Source organism: Rhinatrema bivittatum, chromosome 3, assembly GCF_901001135.1.
Source record: "Rhinatrema bivittatum chromosome 3, aRhiBiv1.1, whole genome shotgun sequence".
NCBI lineage: Eukaryota > Metazoa > Chordata > Amphibia > Gymnophiona > Rhinatrematidae > Rhinatrema > Rhinatrema bivittatum.
Window position 1 is genome coordinate 60,134,846 of NC_042617.1, and position 24,217 is coordinate 60,159,062.

Sequence of the window (24,217 nt, forward strand, 5' to 3'; positions counted from 1 at the left end):
GCTATTGCACGCGAAAAGTCCCTTTTCGCGTGCGATAGGGATAGAAAATGACCCCCTGAGTTTGGTAGGGTGACCATTCTTGAACCCTACTTTCTAAACACAGCTTTCAAAAACAGAGAGCTGTGCGGCACTACTTCCGGTTCCAGTGCTGAGGAGGGATCTGAGTGTACTTAAAGTGCAGCAGTAGGGCATAGAAAGCTTTTGTGTTCCTTACCTATTCCTGCATTCAGCTAATTTTGCTGGATGAAGGCATAGTCTTTCCACAAAGGAGCTGAACCTTTAAACACTATTTCTATACAGTTTGCGTATACTGGAGATGATATGTTGAACAAATAGTGCAGATATAACATTTTTGAAATACATAATTTTTCATTAACAATAAAAGCTTATAAGCAGCATCTGAATCTTTTTGTTGGTAGTCCTGCAGCTTCCTCTTCCTCCTTTGGACTCTCAGCTCAGCTGGAATCTATCTCAGCTAAGGCCATAATACCATGAGTCTTCATTTGCAGCTATGCAGAGTCTTCCAATTAAGGAGCGGACTGGGAGGGAACTTCCCTTCCCCCCTACCTAACCTTCCTCCCTCTTCCCCTCTCCTCCCCGCCCCCTAAACTTAATCTAACTGTCCCCCAATTTTTTATTTTAGTACTTACTGCGCCTCTGAAGCAGCAGTAATCTCCGCGCGCCGGCCGGCTGCTGGCGCGTGCTTTCCCAGGACAGTGTCAAATGGCACTATCCTGGCCCACCCCTCCCCTCCCAGACCCCGCCCCCAGCCTGCCCATATGGAGAGGCTTGGCACTTTGGTGAGTACCGGGGTTTACGTGAGTGGCCGGGCCCATTGTGAAATGCGCGCTGCATGTGCAGGCCCGGCCACATGTGTAAACCCCCAAATTTACATGCGTAGCCAATTTAAAATTTACTTTTATTTGCACACAGGTTCTCCCAACAAACCATGTAATCCAGGGGCCTCCAGAGAACCCTGTTCCCCCACCACCATCACCACCACCACTCCTGGAGGCAGCCGAAGTTCCCTCAGTAAGGAGCTCCCAACCCCAATTCTTCCCTTTTGTTTAAAAACTAGCCCCTCCACTATCCACCCTAGCCCACCCTCCCAGGCCCCCAGACTTCCAAATTCACCTTGGAGGCCCAGGAACAACCCCTCTGCTACCAGTCCCTGCAGTCACCATTTACTTAATTGAAGCCGGCCCTTTGACCCTATCCTGTGATAGGGGCTAACCAATGGCACAGGTAGCCACCCCTGTCATGTGACAGGGGCTACCGATGCCACTGGCTGTCCCCCATCACATTATAGTCAGAGGGCCAGCACCATTTTGGAAAATGATGGCTGTCAGGTCCAGGAGCGGAGGGGGTCACTCTTGAGTCCCTACTAGACCACCAGGGTGAATTTGGTAATTTTGAGGAAGATTGGGAGAGTTGACTAGGATGGGCAATGGGGCTGGCAGCTGGGGGGTCGTATTTGTTAAACAAAAGGGAGGAGTTGAAGTTGGGGTTTGGAGAGGGATATGTGAACAGGGGTTTTCCACCAAATATTTCCTGTCTGGGGAAACTTTGTCTGCCTTCATGGGCAATGAGGGGTGAAATGTGGTCTCCCACAAAATGAAAGCAAAACGAAATGACAGTTTTTGCTTTGCACATCCTGAGTGCTTAGCACAGATTTTCAGCATTAGGCCCCTAATTTAGATGCCCAAATCTAGACAAAAACATCTCAGGCCCAAATTTAGGTCCCTAAGTTTTAGGGACCTCAATTTTTCCGAATTTTCAGCCAGAAACTTTGGGCCCTAAATTCGACTGAAAATCATCCTAAATTTAGGCTTCTAAAATTGAGACGGCTAAGTGAAGCCCTGAGCATTTTTCGAAAATTGACTCCTGAGGTTTTAGAGTGGTGTGCCTTTCCTGGAAAATACTACCATAACCTCTCAGGCCTAGGCAGACATGCTTTGAAGAAAAGTCCTAGAGCCTAATGAATGGCAGAGCATGAATGTGAAATTAAGTAATTCATGTAATTAATGCAATAGAGAGGGCTGGTAATCCGGTTTCACCCTTCTGTACGGAGAACAACAGACGTACTTAAGAGTAAAGGAAGCAAAAATGAACTGTTTATGAAAGGGCATGTGATGCCAAGCTGAACTAATGTGAATTTGATAGACTGTGGGAAGTTCTGCAAAAAGAAACCCTTGAAGAGGGAACTTCATGCTATGGACGATGTGAAAAGAAGAAAACATTTAACCAAAATATGCTTACTTACTATTTTCTCAGGAGAAAACTTGACTTTTTTTTCTAAATATATATTTCTGCCCTGTTATTCCCTCATACGGTTTTAAAATCCTATTTTTATTTTGAAAATAGTATTAGAACTGCACTTTTTAAATATCATTTCCAGTAAAAGGAACAACTTGGTAACTTGGTTGAGTGTAAACCAAAGTGCAAAATAAAAAAAAGAAACCCTGATGCCATTACATTTATGTGACCTTTCATTATGATATGATACAGTTTTCCTATATTATTAATTGGCGGAAGTGGAGCTTGTCGCCCTTAGTATTCTCAGAAGCCACTGTGTCCTTTGCTTGATCCTACAGGGAGGTTACGGTTCTTTATTGCCAGGCGAACTGGAATCTTTGTAGGTTTTATTGGACCAATCAAAAAAAAATGTGTCATAGAGCACGAGCTTTTGAGACCATATGGGAACCTTCTTCAGATGAGAAATGACAAAGAATTACAAGATTGTGCCATCACAGGTACAATAATATGGTTCTGTGGGAAGATGTAAATCCAGTTGGAGGAACTGGATCATGAAAGAGAACTTGCATATGTAATTCTAATCTATTTGTAATTAGCTAATGTGAATGTGATCTAAATACAAAAAATACATTCTGTTTTATCCCTAATTTGCAAGTTCCCATTTATATGACATTTCATGTTTAGGTTTTATCCCGGTGGCTTACAGAATTTATTTTTCCAGATCACATGGCCATTGAAGTCTATGCATGGCTCTAAAATCCAGTACATGATATATATACTCTTTGAATGGTGATCACAATGCAATTCAAGGTTTTAAGCAGTCACTAGTAGGGATATTTGCTTCTTAGTCTCTTCTTTCCTTCAAACAAATCTCAAAACTTCCTATTTGTGTTGTTGTTCTCCATATTATTTTATGCTAATTCCTACATGGTTGTTTTTCTGTTTATGTTGGCAGATCCTGCCTTTCCCATCTTTAAATGAAATTTCTTTAGCATTAGACTGAATCTGCAAAAGTTTCACAGCTGTTGTTTCAGCTATAGAAATTTAATAAAGTCTGTCTAAGTACCAGCCAGCCTTGCAAATAGCTGTAATCTATGTGTCTACACAGTGAGCTGATGTATTAATGGAACATTTACAGGTGGCTACAAGGGCTGCCTTGTGTACAGAAGCTCAATCTAGGTATGCCAGACAGCTGTGCTCATAGCTTTACCTATATGACTATAGAAGTTGATTATATTTTTTGAATAATGCTGTTGGAATTTAATTTTTCTAGATGTCCTATGAGTTGCAAGGTAGCCATCAACTCCTTTTATTTATTTATTTCATGCATTTGTCAGTCACCTAATACAGAAGCCCCAGGTGACGTACAGAATAAATCAATCCCAATCATTAAAATAAAAATCATCAGCTAAAGCAAACCTATAATACATAAACAGCAGCAAAAGCATAAATGCGTCATAAGTCAACCACTACTACGAAGGTTCAGTCAGAAGAAGCCTGTTGGAAAAGGAATGTCTTAAACACAAATCTGAAAGTCATTGACTAGGTGGTCACACATGTTCATATAAAATCTTTTTTTTTTATGTTGCAGATTTTTTTTTACTTATCTTCTGCCACACAGTGCACCTTCGTCGCTCAGGCCCATGTTGGACATAATAGTCAATGCTACAGGTAATGCATTACATCCATAATACTATGAGGGAGGAGTGATCTCTTTTTCACATTGCACAATCTTTGAGTGTATGCAAGGGCCTTGAACAAAGCCGCATTCAATTGGTAATGTTTGGAAAATCTGTTTTGTGGGCACTGTTCAGCAGTTTATTATCTGCATAACTGAAAAGCGGTTATGAGAAAGTGAAAAGTGATTTACATGACCTGTACCCCTCTCCTCCCTTCATGATAAAGCATACTTCTGTTGACTTGTGCAGAATTAATATTTTATATATTCACGAAGGGGCAATTCACCCATTTTGAAACTAGAAAGAGGCTGAAGTGAATAACTGTTCAGTGAATAATAATATCTGTTATTGAAAGCTGGAGGAGAGGCTATGCCGAAGGTCGAATGGGGTAAACGGGGAGAAAATGGATGTTTAATGAGGTGTTTTGGCCTGTCCTGCTTCAAGTCTCAGAATGGATTAGTTGCCTTGTTTCCTTATACCTGAGCCTGATCATCCCTTTTAGTACATGAAAATCACTCTGTCAGTTCCCTTTAGAAAAGGCAGGGACCCTGCATTGAGCATGCTTGGCCGTTATGTCATTGTGATCTAAGCAAATGATGGCAAAATGCCTGCCTTATTTGCATATTCTCTGAAAATGTATTTGAGCAGGGTCCTTAGAAATCAATGGGGGAAACCCCCAGAATTCATATACATGAGAAAGAAATGCTTTTTCATAATCATAAAATAAACTGTACATGCCTTTGCAAGGTGTAGGACATGAGGAATTGCTGTTATGTGTCCAAGTGAAAAAAATGTTTCTTCTTATTTACATAATCTTTATTACACATCCTTCACTCACAGTTTTGCTCTCCATGAAGGAATAGCATTCACAGGAAACTAGGCATAAACCTTTCCTTAACACACACATTGCAGGCCTTGACACCTGCATGACCCCCTTCCACAAAGACCAGTGAGACTAGGGGCACTGACCAATTTCATCTGTTACACACAAGGGACTCCATCGTTGCATCATCCACTCTGCACCCCCAGCAGTCATGCCATAAAAAGAGGAGTTCTGCCTTTATCCATCCCATTTTATTTATTTAGTTTATATGGTATTTATATTCTGCCAACACCAAAGCCCAAGGCGGTGAGCAATAAAAACATACATAATTTAGAACAAAAACAGAAAATGAAACAAACAGAAACAAACTCAGAAATCTAAGCAGTCCTTTAACCCAGTCACGGCTCAGTCAATTGCTAAGCAAGCACCTTGGGACCCACTGTATGGAGGGCGTCATGGCCAAGAAGGCTGGTAGTCTCCTAGGCTACGATGCTCTCCATACGTCCTGCTGTCAATGCTCTCTAGGCAGTGATGCATGTCAGAACCTCCAGGAATAGCCATGCAATATACCAGTAAATGGATGCATCTGCAGCCAGACAATGGCTATTGCCACTCACTCTTTTTGCCCCTTCTCTAAAGTCTGCCGTTTAGAATCGCTAAAGAATACAGGATGCCTTTAAGCTGTGCCTAGGCAGGACAAACACAATCTGGCATCTTTAAAATGCTGGCGATACTCACACGCCTCTGCCAGTAGCCCACGACACAGTAAGCAGCCACAGCCAGGGGGCAATTGCCAGCCGCTTCCTAACTGTATTTCTGTAGCTGGTCCTCTAGGACCCTGTGGTGGGTTCTTCTTTCAACTCCTGTAACTGCGACTTCTGTCGGTGTGGGAAAGATAGGGTCCGCAGTGAAGGATACAATGAAGGATACAGAGATGCTAAAGTGTGAGTAAGCCATTTCTCTAGATTAATAACTTTCTTTGCACTCAGACTCCAGTCTACTTACAGGGTATCTTTCCTTTTTGGATGTTTTTCACACCGACCTAAACCCTGTTTCTGGCACATACTTTGCACCTACTAAAACGCAGATGCCAAATACATGGATACTTTGTTCCCACATTGTGTATACTGGCCCAGTTTTCAAAATGAAATTCTGGGAGAAAGTTTCTTGTTGAAGACTAGCTTACAATCCCACAGGACAGCAAGCCTCGCAGCACTATCATTACTACCCTCCCCATCTTTTCCCCATTTTGTGCCAACGGCAAAATCTTCAGTCCTAACTAGATAGTAACCTGGGGCAGTACATAATGCTTACATCCGTGTAAAGTGGAATCAGCTAACTACATTGCACAAGGCTCTCACAGTTGCCCAATATTTCCATTTAAATCTGGTCTTAAAATACTTCCATTTTCTAAATAGGGGCATATAATATCATCAGACCTTCCCTGGCCAAGTATGTATGATGCAGAATTGGCTATCAAGTCAGTTAATTAAAAGTAAGGATAGTCTTTCATTTATGGAAATGAGAGACTATCCTTACTTAGTCATTTTCATAGATATTTAAGTACTATAATAAAATGTGTGTGTGTGTGTGTGTGTGTATATGTGGTTTTATTGCAGAATATAGGATGGCGTAGGCATAAGGCAAAGCCATGTGCTTGAGTAAAGAATGCATATTGGTAGTTGATTATGGAAATATTTACTGAGGGTGATTTTCAAACAGCCTGCAGAGTGGTAATGTGTGCACGCCCATTGTGCAGGTACAGTTTACCAAGGATTTTCGAAAACAAAATGACATGCGTAAGTTTGCTTTGAAAATCCTCAGGTAATTGGCCGAGTACACGTACAAATAACCTCGCGCAACGTTACACCTCCTCTTTGAGAGAGTGTAACTTACGCACATAGGGGCGGATTTTAAAAGCCCTGCTCGCCGGCGCGCCTATTTTCCATAGGCCTGCCGGCGCGCGCAGAGCCCTGGGACTCGCGTAAGTCCCGGGGATTGTGTCGGGGGCGTGTCGGGGGGCAGGGCCGATCGACGCGGCGTTTCGGGGGCGGCGTGGTTTCGGCCCGGGGCGGTCCGGGGGCATGATCGCGCCCTCCGGAACCGCCCCCGGGTCGCGTCTCGGCGTGCTAGCGGCCCGCTGGCGCGCGGGGATTTACTTCTCCCTCCAGGAGGCGTAAATTCCCGGACAAAGGTAGGGGGGATTTAGATAGGGCCGGGGGGGGGTGGGTTAGATAGAGGAAGGGAGGGGAAGGTGAGGGGAGGGCGAAAGCGAGTTCCCTCCGAGGCCGCTCCGATTTTGGAGCGGCCTTGGAGGGAACGGAGGCAGGCTGCGCGGCTCGGCGCACGCCGGCTGCACAAAATCGGCAGCCTTGCGCGCGCCGATCCTGGATTTTAGCAGATACGCGCGGCTACGCGCGTATCTACTAAAATCCAGCGTACTTTTGTTTGCGACTGGTGCGCCAACAAAAGTACGCAAACGCGCATTTTTCGTAAATCTACCCCATACCTTCTAAAATAAAGAATTAGATATGCAAGTTCCAACTCCTTCCCCTCCCCCGGAATGCCTCCCTGCAGTTTGCATAAAAGTACGTGCAATAGCAGGGTTATGTGTGCACTTTTGCGCGCGCAGAGTCCCGGGTTATTTTAGTACACCTGTTTACAGACATTAAAAACAGGCATTATGCACCTAAGTGGCTTTGAAAATTAACCCCCCCCTCCCCCCCCCCCACACACAAGTTTTAAGACATCTTTTTTGTTCAAAAGCAATGTATTGAAAATTGCTTAGGCACAGTTTTTTTCTTGTTTCAGCTAAGGTGAAGCTTGGCTGCGCTTTTTACTTTTTGCTCCCGTATATTTCACACATTTCTTGGCAAGAGTCTAGATTTTAAAAAGATACCAGCTGGAAAGACTGTTACACTAGCAGCTCCCCTCTGGTTAGAGGAGACAGAGAAGGCTGACCAGTTTAGTGAGAAGAGGCACAATTAGGGGTATTTTAGCTAAGAAAGTGAGGCCTAGGAGTCCTGCCGGGCAGCCTATAGCTTATTCATGGCATCCTTCAGATGGCAGCAAAATGTCAGCTGTCAATGTGCAAACTCATGGCACGCCTAATTCCAAAAGTGTGTAAGTGTGCAGAGAGAATTACACTTGGCGTATGTGGTACAAAATAACTGACATACAACACTGCAGCACAAAATATGCAATGTGTTTTCTGCAGGAATCGCAGATTGTCGTACTGGTCCTTCATTTTCCCAATTAAACCATATATAGAGGAAGAAGACAGCATCGTACTTCATTTTTAACAAAATTGAAAACATCTAATAAGTCATAAACTCATTGTTATGGATGCCCACTGTTAGTAGTTGTACTTTTTTCCTGTAATTTTCCATAAGTAAAATCATGAAAACTAGCATTATCATTCTAGAGAGCTGTAGAGTAGCAGAGAGGTCTTTGTGTCAAAAGGTTTAGGGGTCCATTTTCAAACGGTTTAGACTCCTAACATTTGGACTTAGGCCCCTAAACTGTTCCTCTTGAAAATGTACTAGGGCCGAGTGCTTAAATTTATGCTCTTAGTTTCAATAGGCTCTTAAATTTACAAACCTAAAAAGTGGGTGGCTACAGGAGTGGAATTAGGGAGAGGGGAAAACAAAGTTAAGAGATTAGCACTGATTTTCAGAACTAGGCACCTAACGTAAGGCTTAAATCTAGGTACAGGAATAGCAGAACTAAATTTAAGGGCTGATCTTAAAAAAAAAGCAGATCATCTAAATTTAGAAGCTTAAATTGGGTGCCTGGTAGGGGCCTATTTTCAGCTGAACTTAGGGCCCCTAAATATTCAGTTGAAAATTCACATAAATTTAGGAAACTAAAAGTTGGGATCCTAAATTTAGGGCTGCTATTCATTTGCCTGGATCAGTGGTGGTGAACTCCAGTCCTTGTGTGCCACAAACAGGCCAGGTTTTCAGGATATCCACAATGAATTTGCATAAGCTAGATTTGCATACTGTGAGCACTGCATGCAAATCTTTCTCATGCATATTCATTGAGGATATCTTGAAAATCTGGCCTGTTTGTGGCATTCAAGGATTAGAGTTCACCATCACTAGCCTAGATTTATGCTCCTAAATTAGGTGCCTAATTCCGAAAAGCAGTGCTAAGCCCCTGACTTTATCTTCCCACCCTAAAGCGTCCCCTGTAGTCACCCATGTTTTAGGATCCTAATTTAGGAGCCAAATGAAACTAGAAACCTAAATTTAGCAATTCAACCCTAGGAAATTTTCAAAAAGGCCCATTTAGGAATCTAACTGCAAAAGTTAGGAGCCTAAACTTTTTAAAAAACTGGCCCCATAATAAACAACATACACATATAGACAGTAATATTGGTGCAAATAAAATAGTATCAGAGTATCAGAGTATTTATTTCCTTTGGTAATGGCTTGATTATGGAGGCTCTTTGGGATGATCTTAGAGGTCTCAGTGTATAGAGATATAGCCTATTTTTTAATTTACCTGGGCTATTCCCTCTTAGGGCTTTGAAAGTTAGGCAGAGGTTGAACTTGGCTAGTAGAGCACTGGCATCCACTGAAGGTTTTGCAGAATGGGTGAGATGTGGTCACACTGCTTTCAGCCTTCTAACAGGCATGCTGCGGTATTCCAAATCAGTTGAAACTACGTAAACCTTTTGTTGTCATACCATTATGATAATCAAGCCATGACATTATCATGGCATAGAATATTGTGGTCAGACTCACCTTCTCAGTGTATAGATAACGTTTGCATAGCCATCACAGATGGTTGCCTGAGTTTAGAGTAACTTGGATACCGTTTAGTCTAGCAGGATCTCAAGGCTCTGGACTTGTAATTTTAGGGGGCATTCATTGTTAAACAAGGGATTTTGATATCAGGAGTCTGACCTCTCACATTTTGTACCCATAGAAGCTCAGTTTTGGTTGAGTTCAGCAGAGTTTTATACATTTTGCCTATTCTTGGATAGTTGTAAGGCATGTAGACAGCTTTCTCACAACTGTTGACATGTCTAGTTATATGGGTATGAGGAGCTATACATTGTTAGCATAGATGCAAAATTTGAGGTCCATGACCTGGATCCAGTTGAGCTAGTAGCTTGAAGTAGAATGGGTGACAGATAGATCTCTGTTATATCCTGCAGGTTAGGGTCCACAGTGGGGAGAAATAGCCAGCAAACTGTGCAATTTGCTGCCAGTCTGATAGATAGTATCTCAACCAGGCTCATAATATGCCACTAATACCTGTGTCCACCAACTGTGAAAGCATAATAGTGTGGTCAACCATGTCATAAGCTGCTGAGAAATCTAGAAGCACCAGTACTGAGGCAAGTCTCCTATCACATTTCCGTGGACGTCATCTAGTAGAGAGCCAAGAACTGTCTCCATCTCCAAGCTGAGTCTGAGTCCAGATTTGCAGGGGTCTAACCAGTTTCTTTTAACCAACCAGTCATTCAGTTGGGTGCATACTGCATGTTCCACCAGTTTCCCTAGAAATGGAATGTTGAGATTCTGAGAAAGTTTTCCAGCTTATCCTAATCTATATTGATCTCTTTTAGTAAGGGATGTACCACAGCCATTTTCAACAATTTGGCAGCAGGCCCTCTGTGAAGGAAACATTTACAAATTTTGTGGCCAGCTTAATTAATTTTGATGAGCAAGGATAGAGGGAATAGGATATTGAACTCAGGCCCTGTAAAATCTTTCCAAGGCCTTCTATTACTGGAATAGAAAAGTCCCATATTTCTAGACTGGAGGAAGCCAAGCTAGTACTTTCCTGATTAGCCAGGGGAGGGCTTGGTAGGCCTTTTGGAAAGGCATAGCAGGGTTACTTTTGTTGTTGAAAAAGGAAGCAAACAGGTCGATACAGTACAGTGCGCTCCAGCGGAGCGTTTTCGGCATGCTAGCTTTACCCCCTTATTCAGTAAGGGATAATAGTGCGTCGAAAACGCGCGGCCAACCCCCCCGAAACTAATAGCACCCGCAACATGCAAATGCATGTTGATGGCCCTATTAGGTATGCGCGCAGGATACAGTAAGAAAATGTGCAGCCAAGCCGCACATTTTACTTTCAGAAATTAGCGCCTACCCAAAGGTAGGCGTTAATTTCTGCTGGCACTGGGAAAGTGCACAGAAAAGCAGTAAAAACTGCTTTTTTGTGCACCCTCAGACTTAATATCATGGCGATATTAAGTTGGAGGTCCCAAAACTTAAAAATAATTAAAAAAAAAAATTTTTAAATCGGCCCGCGACTCGCGGGTTGAAAACCGGATGCTCAATTTTGACGGCATCCCGTTTCCGAACCCATGGCTGTCAGCGGGTTTGAGAACTGAGGCCGGCAAAATAGAACGTTGGCTGTCAAACTCGCTGACAGCCGCCGCTCCTGTCAAAAAAGAGGTGCTAGGGATGTGCTAGTGTCCCTAGCGCCTCTTTTTACCACGGGTCCTCATTTGCATAGGCGCCGATACTAAATCGCGCGCACAGGAGAGTGGGCTGCTCTCCCGCGACTTTTACTGTTATCGGCCCGAAAGTCGTTATAGGCCTTTTTTGGCTGAGCAGTCTGATTCTGCAGAGGAGGGGGGTGGGGGAAGGGGGTGTTTTAATAGACTGCTTACAATTTTAAATAACTGCTTGGTTGATTTTGTGGCCTGTTCAATATATTGACAGAAGTACTGTGTTTTGACTGCTGTTATGGCATAAATAAGTTACTAACAAGCAAAGTGTAGTGACTTAACACTTTTATATCTTGTTATAACTCAATGGGGTAGATTTTATAAATCTGCGCACGCGCGTACTTTTGTTCGTACGCGCACCAGGCGCAAACAAAAGTACGCAGGATTTTAATAGATACGCGCTTATCCATTAAAATCCGGGGTCGGCGCGCAGTCTGCCTCCGTTCCCTCCACCCCCCCCGCACTTTCCCCTCCCTTCCCCTACCTAACCCACCCCCCCAGCCCTATCTAAACCCCCCCTACCTTTGTTGTACAAGGCGTAACTTGTGCGCGCCGGGCCGGCCACCGGCGCACGATTCCCAAGCCCGACAGCCGTTTCGGAGGCCTCGGCCACGCCCCTGAAACGCCCCTGGGCCGGAACCACGCCCGTGGCCCTGCCCCCAAATGACGCGCCGCCGGGACACGCCCCCCCCAGGAAAGCCCTGGGGCTTGCGCGCGCAGCCGAGCCTACTCAACATCGGCTCGGCGCACGCAGGGGGTACTTCGGCCAGGTTTTCGGGGGATACACGCGTATCTTACGCACATACCGTTTGAAAATCTGGCATAATCTTTTTTGTGTGTTTTACATTTTATTTTATCATGTAACAGACGCTTGAGACAATGTTTCGAGAAACACTTCACAAATACATTTTTAAATACAAATTGTTGTATAGAAATGGGCATCAATCGGACTAGTCAAAAACATATTTTATAGCCTTTGACTGTTTGTCCTGACCATTATCATATGCCTATAGTGTCAATTTTTTGTTTCAATTTTTGATGTATCTAAGTGCTCGAACGTCTTGTGCAGACCTTTCAAAATCTTGTGTACAATATAATTGGGATTCCTTTTAAAAAAAAAACCAAAGAGGGAATGCAGTAAATTGTGCTAGAAATAAGAAGAGCACATGATAAGTACAAATTGCGCTTTTGCATTTTTCATTCAGTTGATTTAGAACATTGTACACAAAACTTTGGAAGGTCTTCACAAGAAGTTTGAGCATTTAGATACATAAAATATTGAAACAAAAAATTGACACTATAGGCATATGATGATGATCAGGACAAACAGTCAAAGGCTTTAAAACATGCGTTTTGACTGGTCCGTTTGATGCCCTTTTCTGTACAAAAATTTGTATTTAAAAATTTATTTGTGAAGAGTTTCTCGAACATCGTTGACTCAGGTGTTTGTTACATGCTCAAATAAGAAGTAAGACACTCAGAAAAGATTGAATTATAAAAAGATATAATAGTGTTTAGCAACCACTGTTTGCTTGATAGTAAGTTTGTTGCATAGTAATGATTTCCCTTTTTGATATACATAAGTAAATAAGTTGCCATGTGAGACCTACATTTTAGTTTGTCCTACTCAAGGCAAGATTAGCGCTATTTCCTTTCCAGTATGTACCCTAGGTGTTTGAGGGTTCTTGGTTCCAGGGTATACCATAGTAATCATTGTGCATGGTTCATTGGACCTGAATTAGTAGTAGATTTCTCCAGGTCCTTTGCTAGGTTATCATTCCATATATCCACCTGCTGTTTCACCAAAGTTATTTCTAACTTTCATCATATTAGTAATAAATACACTTTACTACCTGGATATATTTTTTCTGCTGTTTCTTACCATAGAGTGTACCAAATGGAGTCCAGTGCCTCCTGTTGGGTTAAGACCAGTAACAGTTTAAGGATCTTTCTGCTCCTCCTATCTGCTGCCTTCTAGTAACATCACTTCCTACCTTGTAGCTAGTCTGTGGCACCAATCCTGATATCTACATGGAAGGATAAGAAATATTTACTGGTACATCCTATAGTGCAGGAGTTCATGAGCAAGAGCTGGGCCCACTAGGATAAGAGGGGATTCACTCCAGAATTCTTACCCAGGCTCATCAGGTTCCCATGGGAGATATTGGAGCTAATATGGTAACTTCCAAAGTGGACAAGTTGATCTCAGGCCTCACTAAGTTTACAGATATCTTGACAGGGGACTCTGCCTCATGACAGAAATTTTGGACAGGGTGACATGCATAGCTCTTAAGCACTACCATGAAGTAGATGGTTGCTTTCTACAGGTGACTGCGTGCTCTGGGATGTCTGCAGGGCAGCTACTTGGAAATCAGAGCATTGACAAATGGGCATCCACAGACGTGCCTTCTGGATGCAAAGCTCTCCAGGCTTTGGTTAACCCATCCTAACTGAAAGTTCGTAAAAGTGTTGCTGGTCTCACCCTGGGAGGTGGTGCTGCACTTTTCTTGTGTGAAACTAACAAGAATGAGTTATCAAAAAAAGTGACTGTTCTTTCTCATTACTGACTGCTTTTTTCACTATCATTGTTTTTAGGGGAGCTCCGTTGGGGGATAGATGAAACCATTGCTCAACTGGAAAGAGTTTTGTATTTGTACAAGAGTGGCTTGTATCTACAGAACACTACAGATGCACACAAAGCTGGTAAGATGTTCCTTAAGTTTTGGTTTTTTTTACCTAAAAGCTAAGCTTTCACTGATGGAGCAAGTTAAAAGCGGAATGAAGTTTACATCTTTCCATACGTTACTTTAGAATACCCTTTTGGAAGTGTTTATCTAGAGCGGAGGAGGGGGGGAATTTTCAAATCTGCCCACACAGATGGAAAGTCCTAAGGCACTTTTTTACCCATGGGCTTTGCACCGGTTTTGAAAGGGGAAGCACGAGCATACTTTCCCTTGGAAAACTGCCTGGGAATAAAGTACCCACGGAGATTTGCACCTGCTTGCTCCCTTCAGAATAACGCACGCCACATTTGAAAATGAAAACCTGCATACGTGATTTCCCTCCTCCGACCTAAACATGCCCCCAGGTCTGCCAGAAGCCTGCATGTCGTTTACCCCTCCACCCCCCCACACACAGATGCTCTTATCTGGGTAAGGACCGGGCAATTTTCAGACAGCCTGTTCACCTGGGTAAATTGCTTCTCAAGATTGCTGTGACAGATAGTAACGTATCTGATTTTTTTTTTACTCCTTTCACTACTTCTAGAGACAGGATGTTTTTTTTTTTTGTTTGTTTTTATTGTCCTCACTGCAACTGTGGAGAGCCTGGCTCTTTCAGGCATTTTTCAGTCTTGTCCAATATTCTGAATCAAATCTTTCCACAGAAAAATTAGTCCAGGAAGAAAACAAAATCTCTGATTCTATCAGTTTGTTCTGTTTATTTATTACTGACTAGACTTTTTAAGTGAAGAATTAGAAAATGGATCAAAATAAAAACATTCAGATGAAACCACCGGTGCCTGATCCTTGCAATTAAAAATATCAGTCTGTCTCTCTAAGTACTTCTGACTTACTCCGCAGTAGTTGAAATGAATTAACCGTTTGGTACAACTACTGTGTATTCTATTGCTTGGTTACATGGTTAATACCGAGATACAAAATGTTATGTCTTTCACTTACTTCACTGCAAATGTGAAGTGGATAGAAATAGGTGATGAATGAATTTGGAGTTTAGAGTAGAAGAGAACTAATAGGCAAATTATTTTTTTATTTTATTTTATTGACAGAGTTTTAATAATAATAAATGGTTTAATATTTATTTTTCTGTGAAACTGGAAGGGACTATTGGTGCAGGTGTTCAGTTAACGTTCTGATTTTCAGATCTTGTCACATTCTTTGCTGAGTGATGCCTGTCATCACGGGAAAATTATTTTCAGCAATGCGATCAATGGTACAAAACAGTCCTTTGTTGAGGACGTGCCAAGGAGTTTGAGGTTTTCTGTGATGGTGCTTGCTTCCATTTATAGTTGCCAGATGAGGGCAATATGGGATTTTCATATTCAGAGATGCTGCAGTGCTATGAAAGAACTGAATCGTAGGTAATCCAAATAGACTAACTTAAAATTGAACACAAAGGAGCCAATTCATTATACTTTGCGGGCACTTGCATGGGAATAAACAGTCATTCCCACGCATAACCTTGTGCTGTTTGCTAAGGCAGCTACACAGCACTTTTGTTGTGCAAACAGAACTTGATGCTCTCACCTAAAAACACTACACACCCGCATAGTTAATGAGAAAATATTTATGTAAACGAGCGATTCTGAATGGAGCTCACATTAGTGCACCATTGATTCAAGGCACAGAAATCTTTGCCACCACTTCCAGGGGCTAAAAAAGACAGAGGTGAGTGGCAGCTTATAGATTAACCAATTTATTGAGGCATGAGCTTTCAAAGACCAGAGTCCAACAGCTGCAAGAAGTGTAGAACAGGAGGTGAGTAAATATGCATGAAGAACTTCTGGGGGCTGTTTTGTTTACAGAGCTTTATATCACCTTGGGACTTCACATTACAGGGGGAAGGCTACATTTTCATGCTTAGATGGTCATAGGAAACAGTGATTAATAGATGAGGCTGCATTCATTTGAATTTTTGGCTGGCCTTGCAGCTCAGTCAGAATCAGACCCTGCCTCTGTACCTTGAGCCTTCCTTCACAACTACCCAGGGGTGTTTTCCCCTATTTTATATTCCTTCCCTGCTCATTTCAGTCATCACAGTGATAGTTTTTGGCTATGTACCAGAGCGCCTTCTAGAACCCTACAATCATAGGCCCTATCCATCCACTAAGTGTTGCCATTTCATGAAGACTATGACTTCCTATGAATGCGGCCAGCCTAAGGAGCTGAAGGCATGGAATCAAAGGAATTAGTTACTTCTCCTCTGCACTGCTACTGAGCTAGTTCTGCTCACTTGGTCTTCCAGTACAGGAAATTATTTTTTGGGATGCAGGGGCTCCTACTGACAGATGGCACAAAGCTGACACAAGAGGTTGTGAGATGGCAATGAGCATTGACAAGGCTGACAAAGAGAGCATAGGCAGGAGGATGAGAAGGAGTATGGCCATTGGATGGGAGGAGGTCCATCAGCTGGGCAGAGGATGCTATGCACATGTCTAAGAAGATAACTGAATGCTGGAAGAATGTCTCATCTATCCACATATGCCCAAGAAGTAAACACTAGAAATTTCAATTTAGCAAAAGCATTTTATTGGAAGGCCCAAGGAAGACACCATTCTCATGCTGGACAAACATTATATGTGTCATTATGCAGGGAAATAAAGAAAAACCAACAAACAGAACTAAATAATGTCCACAGAAGAGAAATCTGCTGCTCTTTGGAAGAAAATTACATAGAACAGACAGACTTTCTCAAAACAAGAGAGAACAATGTGGCCAAGCAGTGCAGGATTTAAAGCCAAGAACCAGGCCCCGCTCCTTACTAGGCAGCAGCTGTGGCCCAGAAGATCAGCTTTGAGTGCACAGGAGCCACAAATAGAATCCTCAGTCATTGTCTTGCTGGTGGGCTGTACAGCCTGCAAACTCCTTGGTGTTATTTTTTAAGGTGGCCCCATAGGAAAATTCATACTTTTTGCATCCTTCAACCCTTTAGCTAGGGCCCCTTTTCCCACTAGAGCTGGTTGTTTAAGCTGGCATTGGCTCTGGCAGGGCATGCTGATATTACTTGTGAACACCCTTATTATAGACAGAAGTGTTTGTGGTTTGAATGCATCAATGCCTTGCTGCAGATTGTGGGCCATATCAGTGATGTATGTCCAGCAAGTCCTTCTATGCCCTCTAGTCCCATAAGGGCCATAATAATGCCTTTGGTTCGCGTGAGCTGTATGGGGCAGGGCAGGTCTTTGCCAATCTTACTTTGCTCAGGCCTCATCTGAGAAACCTTGAATTGAAGCTTGTGTCTTGCATCCCTGATGCAGTGATTCATGTGTTCTGCAGAATGTTGCTGGTAGGTGATGTTAGCAGCAGTACTTCAGGGGTGAGGTCAGCCTGGGGGAAATAAGTTAGGTGCTCAGTGCTGATTTCCTGTGCTAGGCACCTAATTTAGACTCCAAAATCTAGACAAATATTTATTTATTTATGTTTAATTACTTATTACACGCACCCTCCAAAGTTTGGGGTGGGTTACATAAAACATACATAAAATGCAAAATAACATATTGATTCATAAATATATATATCAAAGGAAAACTAAGAGTTCTGTGATACTGAGAGCTGGTAACCTGTAATGCCTTAATTCTTTTGCATCTACTATACTGCGTTTGTATAGGGAGAAAGTTCCAGAGGGTGGGACAAGCTATGGAGAATGCTTTTTCACTTTTTGTGCATAATTGTGGTTGGCATGGAGTTGGGATATCTAGCAGGTGTTACCTAGCAGATCTAAGTGTTCTCATGGGAGTGTACATTCTCAAAGTAGTGATGATCCACGTAGCGGTAATATTGTTCAGGAGATTGTGAAGCCAATGCAATGATTGCAAAACTAGGAATATGTGATCGCTGATATTTGTACCAGTCAAAAGGCAGGCTGCCACATTTTGGACAATTTGCAATGGTCTGATCATGTTATGTGGAAGGCCAACATAAAGTGAATTACAATAATCAAGTGAAGAGAAGATTGATTGAAGTACTGTTCTAAAATCTGCAGAGTTGGGGAGCGGTTTGAGATGATGTAATGATTTTAGTTTAGCAAAACGTGATTGTACAATAGATTTAATTTGTGGTTGCATTGATAGTAAGGGTCAATTATGACATCAAGATTTTGTGCTTTTTGAGAGATGTTCAGAGTCTGGTTATCAAATGTTAAAGTAGAAGGGTTGGATATCTTGAGTAGTACCCTAGTATCATGATTTCAGTTTTTCTTGAGATTCAGGACCAATTTATTATGAGACAGCCATGATCTGATCATGGTAGGCAAAGTGAAGTGAACTGTATTATGGCAATCTAGGTAGTTTTATTGGGAAATAAAACTGAATATCATCTGCAAATGATCAGTATGATAGTCCTAAAGTAGAAAGTAAATGGCATAGTGGGGTGAAAAAGTTGTTGAATAATGCAGCTGAAAGGGCAGTTCCTTGAGGGACTCCCATAGTGATAGGGTACCATGATGACCAAGTTGAAGCAATTCTGACTTGCTGTGACCTATTGGTTAGGTAAGAATTGGGCCATGAAAGTACTGTTCCAGGGATAGCGGTATCTACAATCTGGGAGAGAAAAATGGAAAGATTGAGAGTGTTGAAAGCTGCTGTAATATCTAGAAGTATTAACATATAAGAAATTCCAGAATCAAAACCCCAATTTGTAAATCCAAATTGATATTGATATAAGATGGAACTTCTCTCAAAGAAAACAGTCAGTTGTTTTACGGCAGTGGTTTCAATAATTTTTGTTAAGAATAGCAAGAATGAGATGGGATAAAAGTTTGCATAGTCAGCAGGATCTAGTGAAGATATATTTTACCAAAGGCTTAACTGAGGCTTGTTTAAATGAGAGGGGAGATAGCCAGATGTTAATGACAAATTATTATTATAGTGGGTTCAATGATTTTATGACATATCAATTTCATTAAAGAGGTAGAACATGAATTCAACAGTGATGACATGGCATTTAGGTTGCTGATTATTTGCAAAACTTCAAGCTGAGAGATATATTCCGATTCAGATCAACATTGATGTACTGGGATCTTGTTGTTAAAAGAAGGCGGAGCGTATTTCAGAAAGGTAGCACATAACTTTGAGATTTTGGTTGCAAAGAAATCTTCAAAAGAAGTGAGTTTATTTCCATATTTATATCCTGCCTATAATGAGGTAATTTTAGGCAGGGAACAAAGTCAGAGAGGGGGATAATCCATGGATATAGGAGGGGTTAATAAGATGTTTCACAGTGTGAATGTAGTGCTGCGATGAGGGAGAGCACCAGGGGGCACCCACAAGCACAGGACAAGATGTGTGCCCTTGCGATGAGACTATCCTAGGCTGGAACCCGGGGACCTTTACCAGACCTGTACGCCTCCGTGAGACCACCAACTCAATGGTGGACTCTGAATGGTCCTCCGACCATTCCCAGTCCTTTCGGGCTCGCTGCAGGGAGCAGCAGAGGTGGCAGGCCGGGCAAGAGGCAGAGATGGACAAGAACCAAGAACAGACTTGAACGAAGGGCAGACGTGGATGAAGACATGAACTCTGGCAAGGCAAGACATGGACTCTGCCAAGGCAAGAGAAGGCGAGCTAAAATCATCAATAAAACTCAGGATGGAGGAGACTCCGGATAGAGTGCTAACACCCACAGCCGGGAAGGAGGCTGAAGTGGCCAGAAAGACCCGCAGGCTATCCACTGGAGCACTGCCCGCCGGGGGCTAGGCGTAGCCGGAGTCCAGAGCATCGGAGAACTATATACAAGATAGCCTCCAGGCAGAATTCCAGGACATCAGGACTAACTCCTCAGACACTCAGTGAAGGGCAGCCAGGATAGACGAAACAGACATCCAGAAGACTCCAGATCTAGGAGATGACAGAAAGACATGGAGATCCTTGGCTCTGAGGATGGAGAAGACCCACCAGCGCCCTACACACCCCAGCGGGGTGGTCACAGACCACAGGGCCGCAGTGCACCCTACCAACCCAGCCGGGCTGGTCACGGACCACGCCGGGAGGGATCCGACGAAGCCCTGGACATCTGTACAAGATGGACATCAGACGAGGACTAGGCCAAGGAACATCAGGACTGGAAGACATCAGGGCTGGAACGAACATCAGGACTGGAAGACATTGGGGCTGGAATGGACATCTGGACTGGAACAGAAGATGACAAGACAAGGAACGTCCAAGGAAGAGACCAGAAACAAGATGACAAAGGATCCAATGAAGATACAGGAATGCCATGCAGGAGCAGAGAGCAGGAAGTCCAAGAGAGAACATAATCCTTGCAAAGGCAAGGAAAGAATGACTAAAGAACCCTTTTATAGGGTGAAGCAGGAAACACCCAAGGTGGAGCTCACAGGAGGAGCCAGAGGGACCACTCCCTGCTGGCCCTTTAACTCCAAGAAGGAGGCGCAGCCCCATGCTTAGGGAGAGGAAGCAGGAAGCAGTGCAGGACCCTGGACAGCAGCCCTGCTGCATAGAAGACTGCAGAACTGAAGCTGGAATTAGGCCTCAAGGCAGGCCCCGGTGTCAGGGAAGGCTCCCTGCCGCTGAAGGTGAACCGAGGGCGACTCTGGGCGCCAAGCAAGCTTGGGGATGCAGGCCCTCTTCCCCCGGAGAGCCCAGGTAAGGTTAGTGGCCTCCGGGCCGCACGAGGACATTGTTGGCGGCCTCCTGGCCGCATGGAGAGAGTAGTGCAGCTCCTGCCGCGTGGGAGTGTCGGCGGCCCTCATGCCACTTTAGAAGGCAGCAGCGGTGGGAAGCATGTTGGCGGCCTCCGGGCCGCTTGAGAAACAGAAGCGCGGCTCCTGCTGCGTGTGCAATGCGTCGGCGGCCACTGGGCCGCGAGAGATACAGGTGCGTGGCTCCTGCCATGATTGAGATACATCAGCGGCCTCCGGGCTGCTGAAGGAAGCAGGGAGAGAGGTGGAGAGGCAGCCTGTGGCTCCTGCCACAGGCCGAATCGCAAAGTGAAATTGTTCAAATTGTTGATAGATGCCTTAATCGGGGAACTATAAAATGCCTTTTTAGCCAAATTGATGGCTATTCAGTATTATGTAAGAATGTGGTCATAGCATGGATTTAGAATGTGAAATTTCTACTTTCAAAGATTTAGATCTATATAATGGCTATTTTTAATGTCAAGTTATGAGTCTAACAGGGAGCTTTAGATTTATGTCTAGAGGTCTTAATTTTAGCAGAGCAAACTTGTCAATTATGATTTGAATGGGATTATCTCAGGTACTGACCATGTTATCCACAGTGTCAGTTGGGAATCAGGCATTGAGAAAAGTATCTTCTTTCAGCTGATCCGGTTCAATATGTGAACATTTGTAGGTTGGAGGGCATATTACAGAAGACCCAATAGAGTTTCTTTTAGAGTAATTGTTGTTTGAACAAAATAGCAATTGGAGCAGGGACTGTCATAACTATATTTGCAAGGTTCAGTAGAAATGTATTTGGATTAAGAAACAGAAGATCTAGAGTGTGTAGGAAGGTGTATTACTTGTTCCTAACCATTTGCACTTAATAGCTCTAGAAAGGTTTTGTATGTAAGAGATTGAGGGATTTGATCTATGTGTAAATTAAAGTTGCCAAGTAATAAAATTTTTTGCAGGGTAAGTAGGGATACAAGCTATAAATTCAATCAAAAGAGAGCTGTTGTGAGCCAACAGGCCAGGGAGACAGTAGATCAAGCATATATTAAATGTTTTTGATGTATGAACCATTATCTTGTAGGGAGGAGCAATTGTAACCGAAACTAGTTTGAGCTTTAATGATTTTTTTGTATATCGTCCATAAACCATCACCTTTGCATTGACTAAGAGGTTGTGAATAATGCATATTCATTAGGACAACATTGATTTAGTAATGGAATATCATTCTGTGTGATCCAAGTCTCTGTTAGATGCTAGATGTTAGAAATGAAAAAAGGGGTGCATGGGGATAACCTGCTCAGTGCAGCAATTACTACCCTTAACTGAAGGCATGGGGGCAACCTGAATGGAATGGCAGTTACTATCCTTAACAGAAGGCATAGGGGTATTCTGCAACTTTCAGGGCAGCCTGGATGGACCATTGGGTCTTTATCTGCCATCATTACTATGTTACTATGTATATTCCTATGTTAGATTTAGTTAGTAGATCATGCGGTACTTCAGAAATCTTCAAAATGGATTGAGCATTTATTAGTGTGATGGAAAGAGTTGCAGTTATAGTCAGAAGTTTGAATGTTTGGAGTGGAATGTTAATGTTCTTATGTTTTTATGACCTTGATAGAGAAATATGTCATTGACATTATGGTGGGATATATATAGCGTTTTTGTCTAATAATGGTGGGGATGTTGATTGTGAAGACCAGGTAGATGCTCAAGGATTGAAATCACTGTAAGGAGCAGGTCTCAGGCACTTGGACGCACATGAAGGAGCACACAAGGTGGATCATGTGATGCTGTGGTAGGAGCAGGAAGTGATTCAGCTGTGCTCCTGGGGCCCTCCCCTCATCTGCCTGGTTAAACAGCATCAAAACTATTAAATCCAGGAGGCTGAATCTATGAATTGAAACTGCTAGCCTTACTCTCCCTTTGGAGGATTCCAGTGATGGAATGGCCACAAAACTCGCCTGTAAAGTTAAAGAGATTAATCCTGCTGAATAGGAAATGGTGGAGCAGGAATGTCAGCAAAATCGAGCAAGCAGTCCCACAATGATGTGCTAGTTGAGGCTGTGACAGTGGCAGTGATGACAGTTTTGAATTAAAAATTTGAGCAGATGTTTAGCAAATTTGAGGAGCTAACCTCATCCATGGTAGCTGCTGTTCACTGGGTGTCTGCAGTGGAGCAGCTCATGTCTGATGTGAAGGATGCGGCGTGTTCGATGGTGGTGACAGTCAGTGAGCTTCAGGCTAAGATGGAGCGAATGGAAGACAAGATCAAAGATTTAGAAAATTGGTCCTGCCGAAACAATTTGAGGTTGGTGAGTATTCCAGAGTCAATGGTGGAGGCTGAATTGAGGATTTTTGAAACATGGCTGGCAAAAGAACTTAATTTGTCTGAATCATTTGGGCCAGTAAAAATTGAGAGAGTGCACCACTTAGGCCCATGGATTGACAACCAGGGAAGACCACGGTTTGTTATTGCCCAGTTCCTGTATTTCACGCAAAAAAATGGCTATTCTGCAAGTTGTGTGCCACGGCTCAACACCCATGGTGGGCAATAGAAAGACTCTGGTCTTTCAAGATTATTCTATGAAGCTTTTGGGGCTCAGGAGAGCTTTCTCACCTATTTGTTCTTCATTGCATAATCACCAAATCTGTTTTGTACTCCAATACCCAGCTAAGTTGAAGATCATGATTGTGGGCAAAACTACTATCTACTCTATATCAGAGGAGGCTAAGATCTTTGTTGATACTGAACTAGCCGAAGGATAAGGCAGTATGGCCAGAAGTGACAAGTGAAGCTGATGTTTTCTTCTTTTTTTTGTTTTCTCAGCATTTCCTGCATGTTGGTCCCAGGTTGATAACATTCAGTGCTGATAAATTACTGTCCCATTATCCTATAAGAATTGCATCTGTATTCAGAGGATGTCTGGATTTCTTTTGAACCAGGGGCCAGTAGGAGTTTCTTCCTAGGGACTGTAAGTTTGTTTGGATGGATCTGTGCCGGATATAATTTGGTATTACAATTAGCAGTGGAGAAAATTGTCTTTGATATAGATATGAACTCAATAGTATACACAGTTGGATGATTTCAGTGGATGGACAATATAGATCTAGGTCTAAGGACTATTGCTTATTTAGATTTTGCTTTGGGGGGAGGATGGGAGGCCCCCAAGTCATTAAAGCATGATCTCTAACTCAAGTGGGAGGCAGGGAAGGAGAGGGGATGGTGTTAGGGAGGGTTGGGGAGAGAGCCAATATGAGAGGATGGGCTTTTCGAATCAAGAGGGAGGAGTAGTGAGTATCAATTTTCTTTTTTTGAATGCTGGATCACACCATATTTATCGGATATGTTGGGGGCCGCTCTAGGCTGGGGGTGGTCTGCTAAAATGTTTTGGTGGCATCTATGGGAGATTCTGGTTGGTTGGCTGTATAAGGAAGGGCTATGACTATATTCCTGTAACATAGCGGGGTTTGCTTCCCCAATAAAGCATCACAAAATATTGAAAGCCTTAATGAAGCATCAATCTGATATTGCTATATTGCAGGAAACACATATGAGTGATAGTGAACACGGTAAATTGGCTAGATGGTGGATGAGGAAAGCATATTGGGCAT

General features: G+C 43.0%; 1 protein-coding gene across 1 annotated transcript in view; it reads left to right on the forward strand.

The window, feature by feature from the left end:
- The window catches only part of PKDCC (protein kinase domain containing, cytoplasmic), a 128,505-nt gene that overhangs the window by 36,144 nt on the left and 68,144 nt on the right, over window positions 1-24,217 (forward strand). The window contains exons 4-5 of the mRNA XM_029593307.1: window positions 3,848-3,927; window positions 13,829-13,936. Coding sequence (XP_029449167.1) covers window positions 3,848-3,927; window positions 13,829-13,936 — 188 coding nt within the window. The remainder of the gene's footprint in view (window positions 1-3,847; window positions 3,928-13,828; window positions 13,937-24,217) is intronic.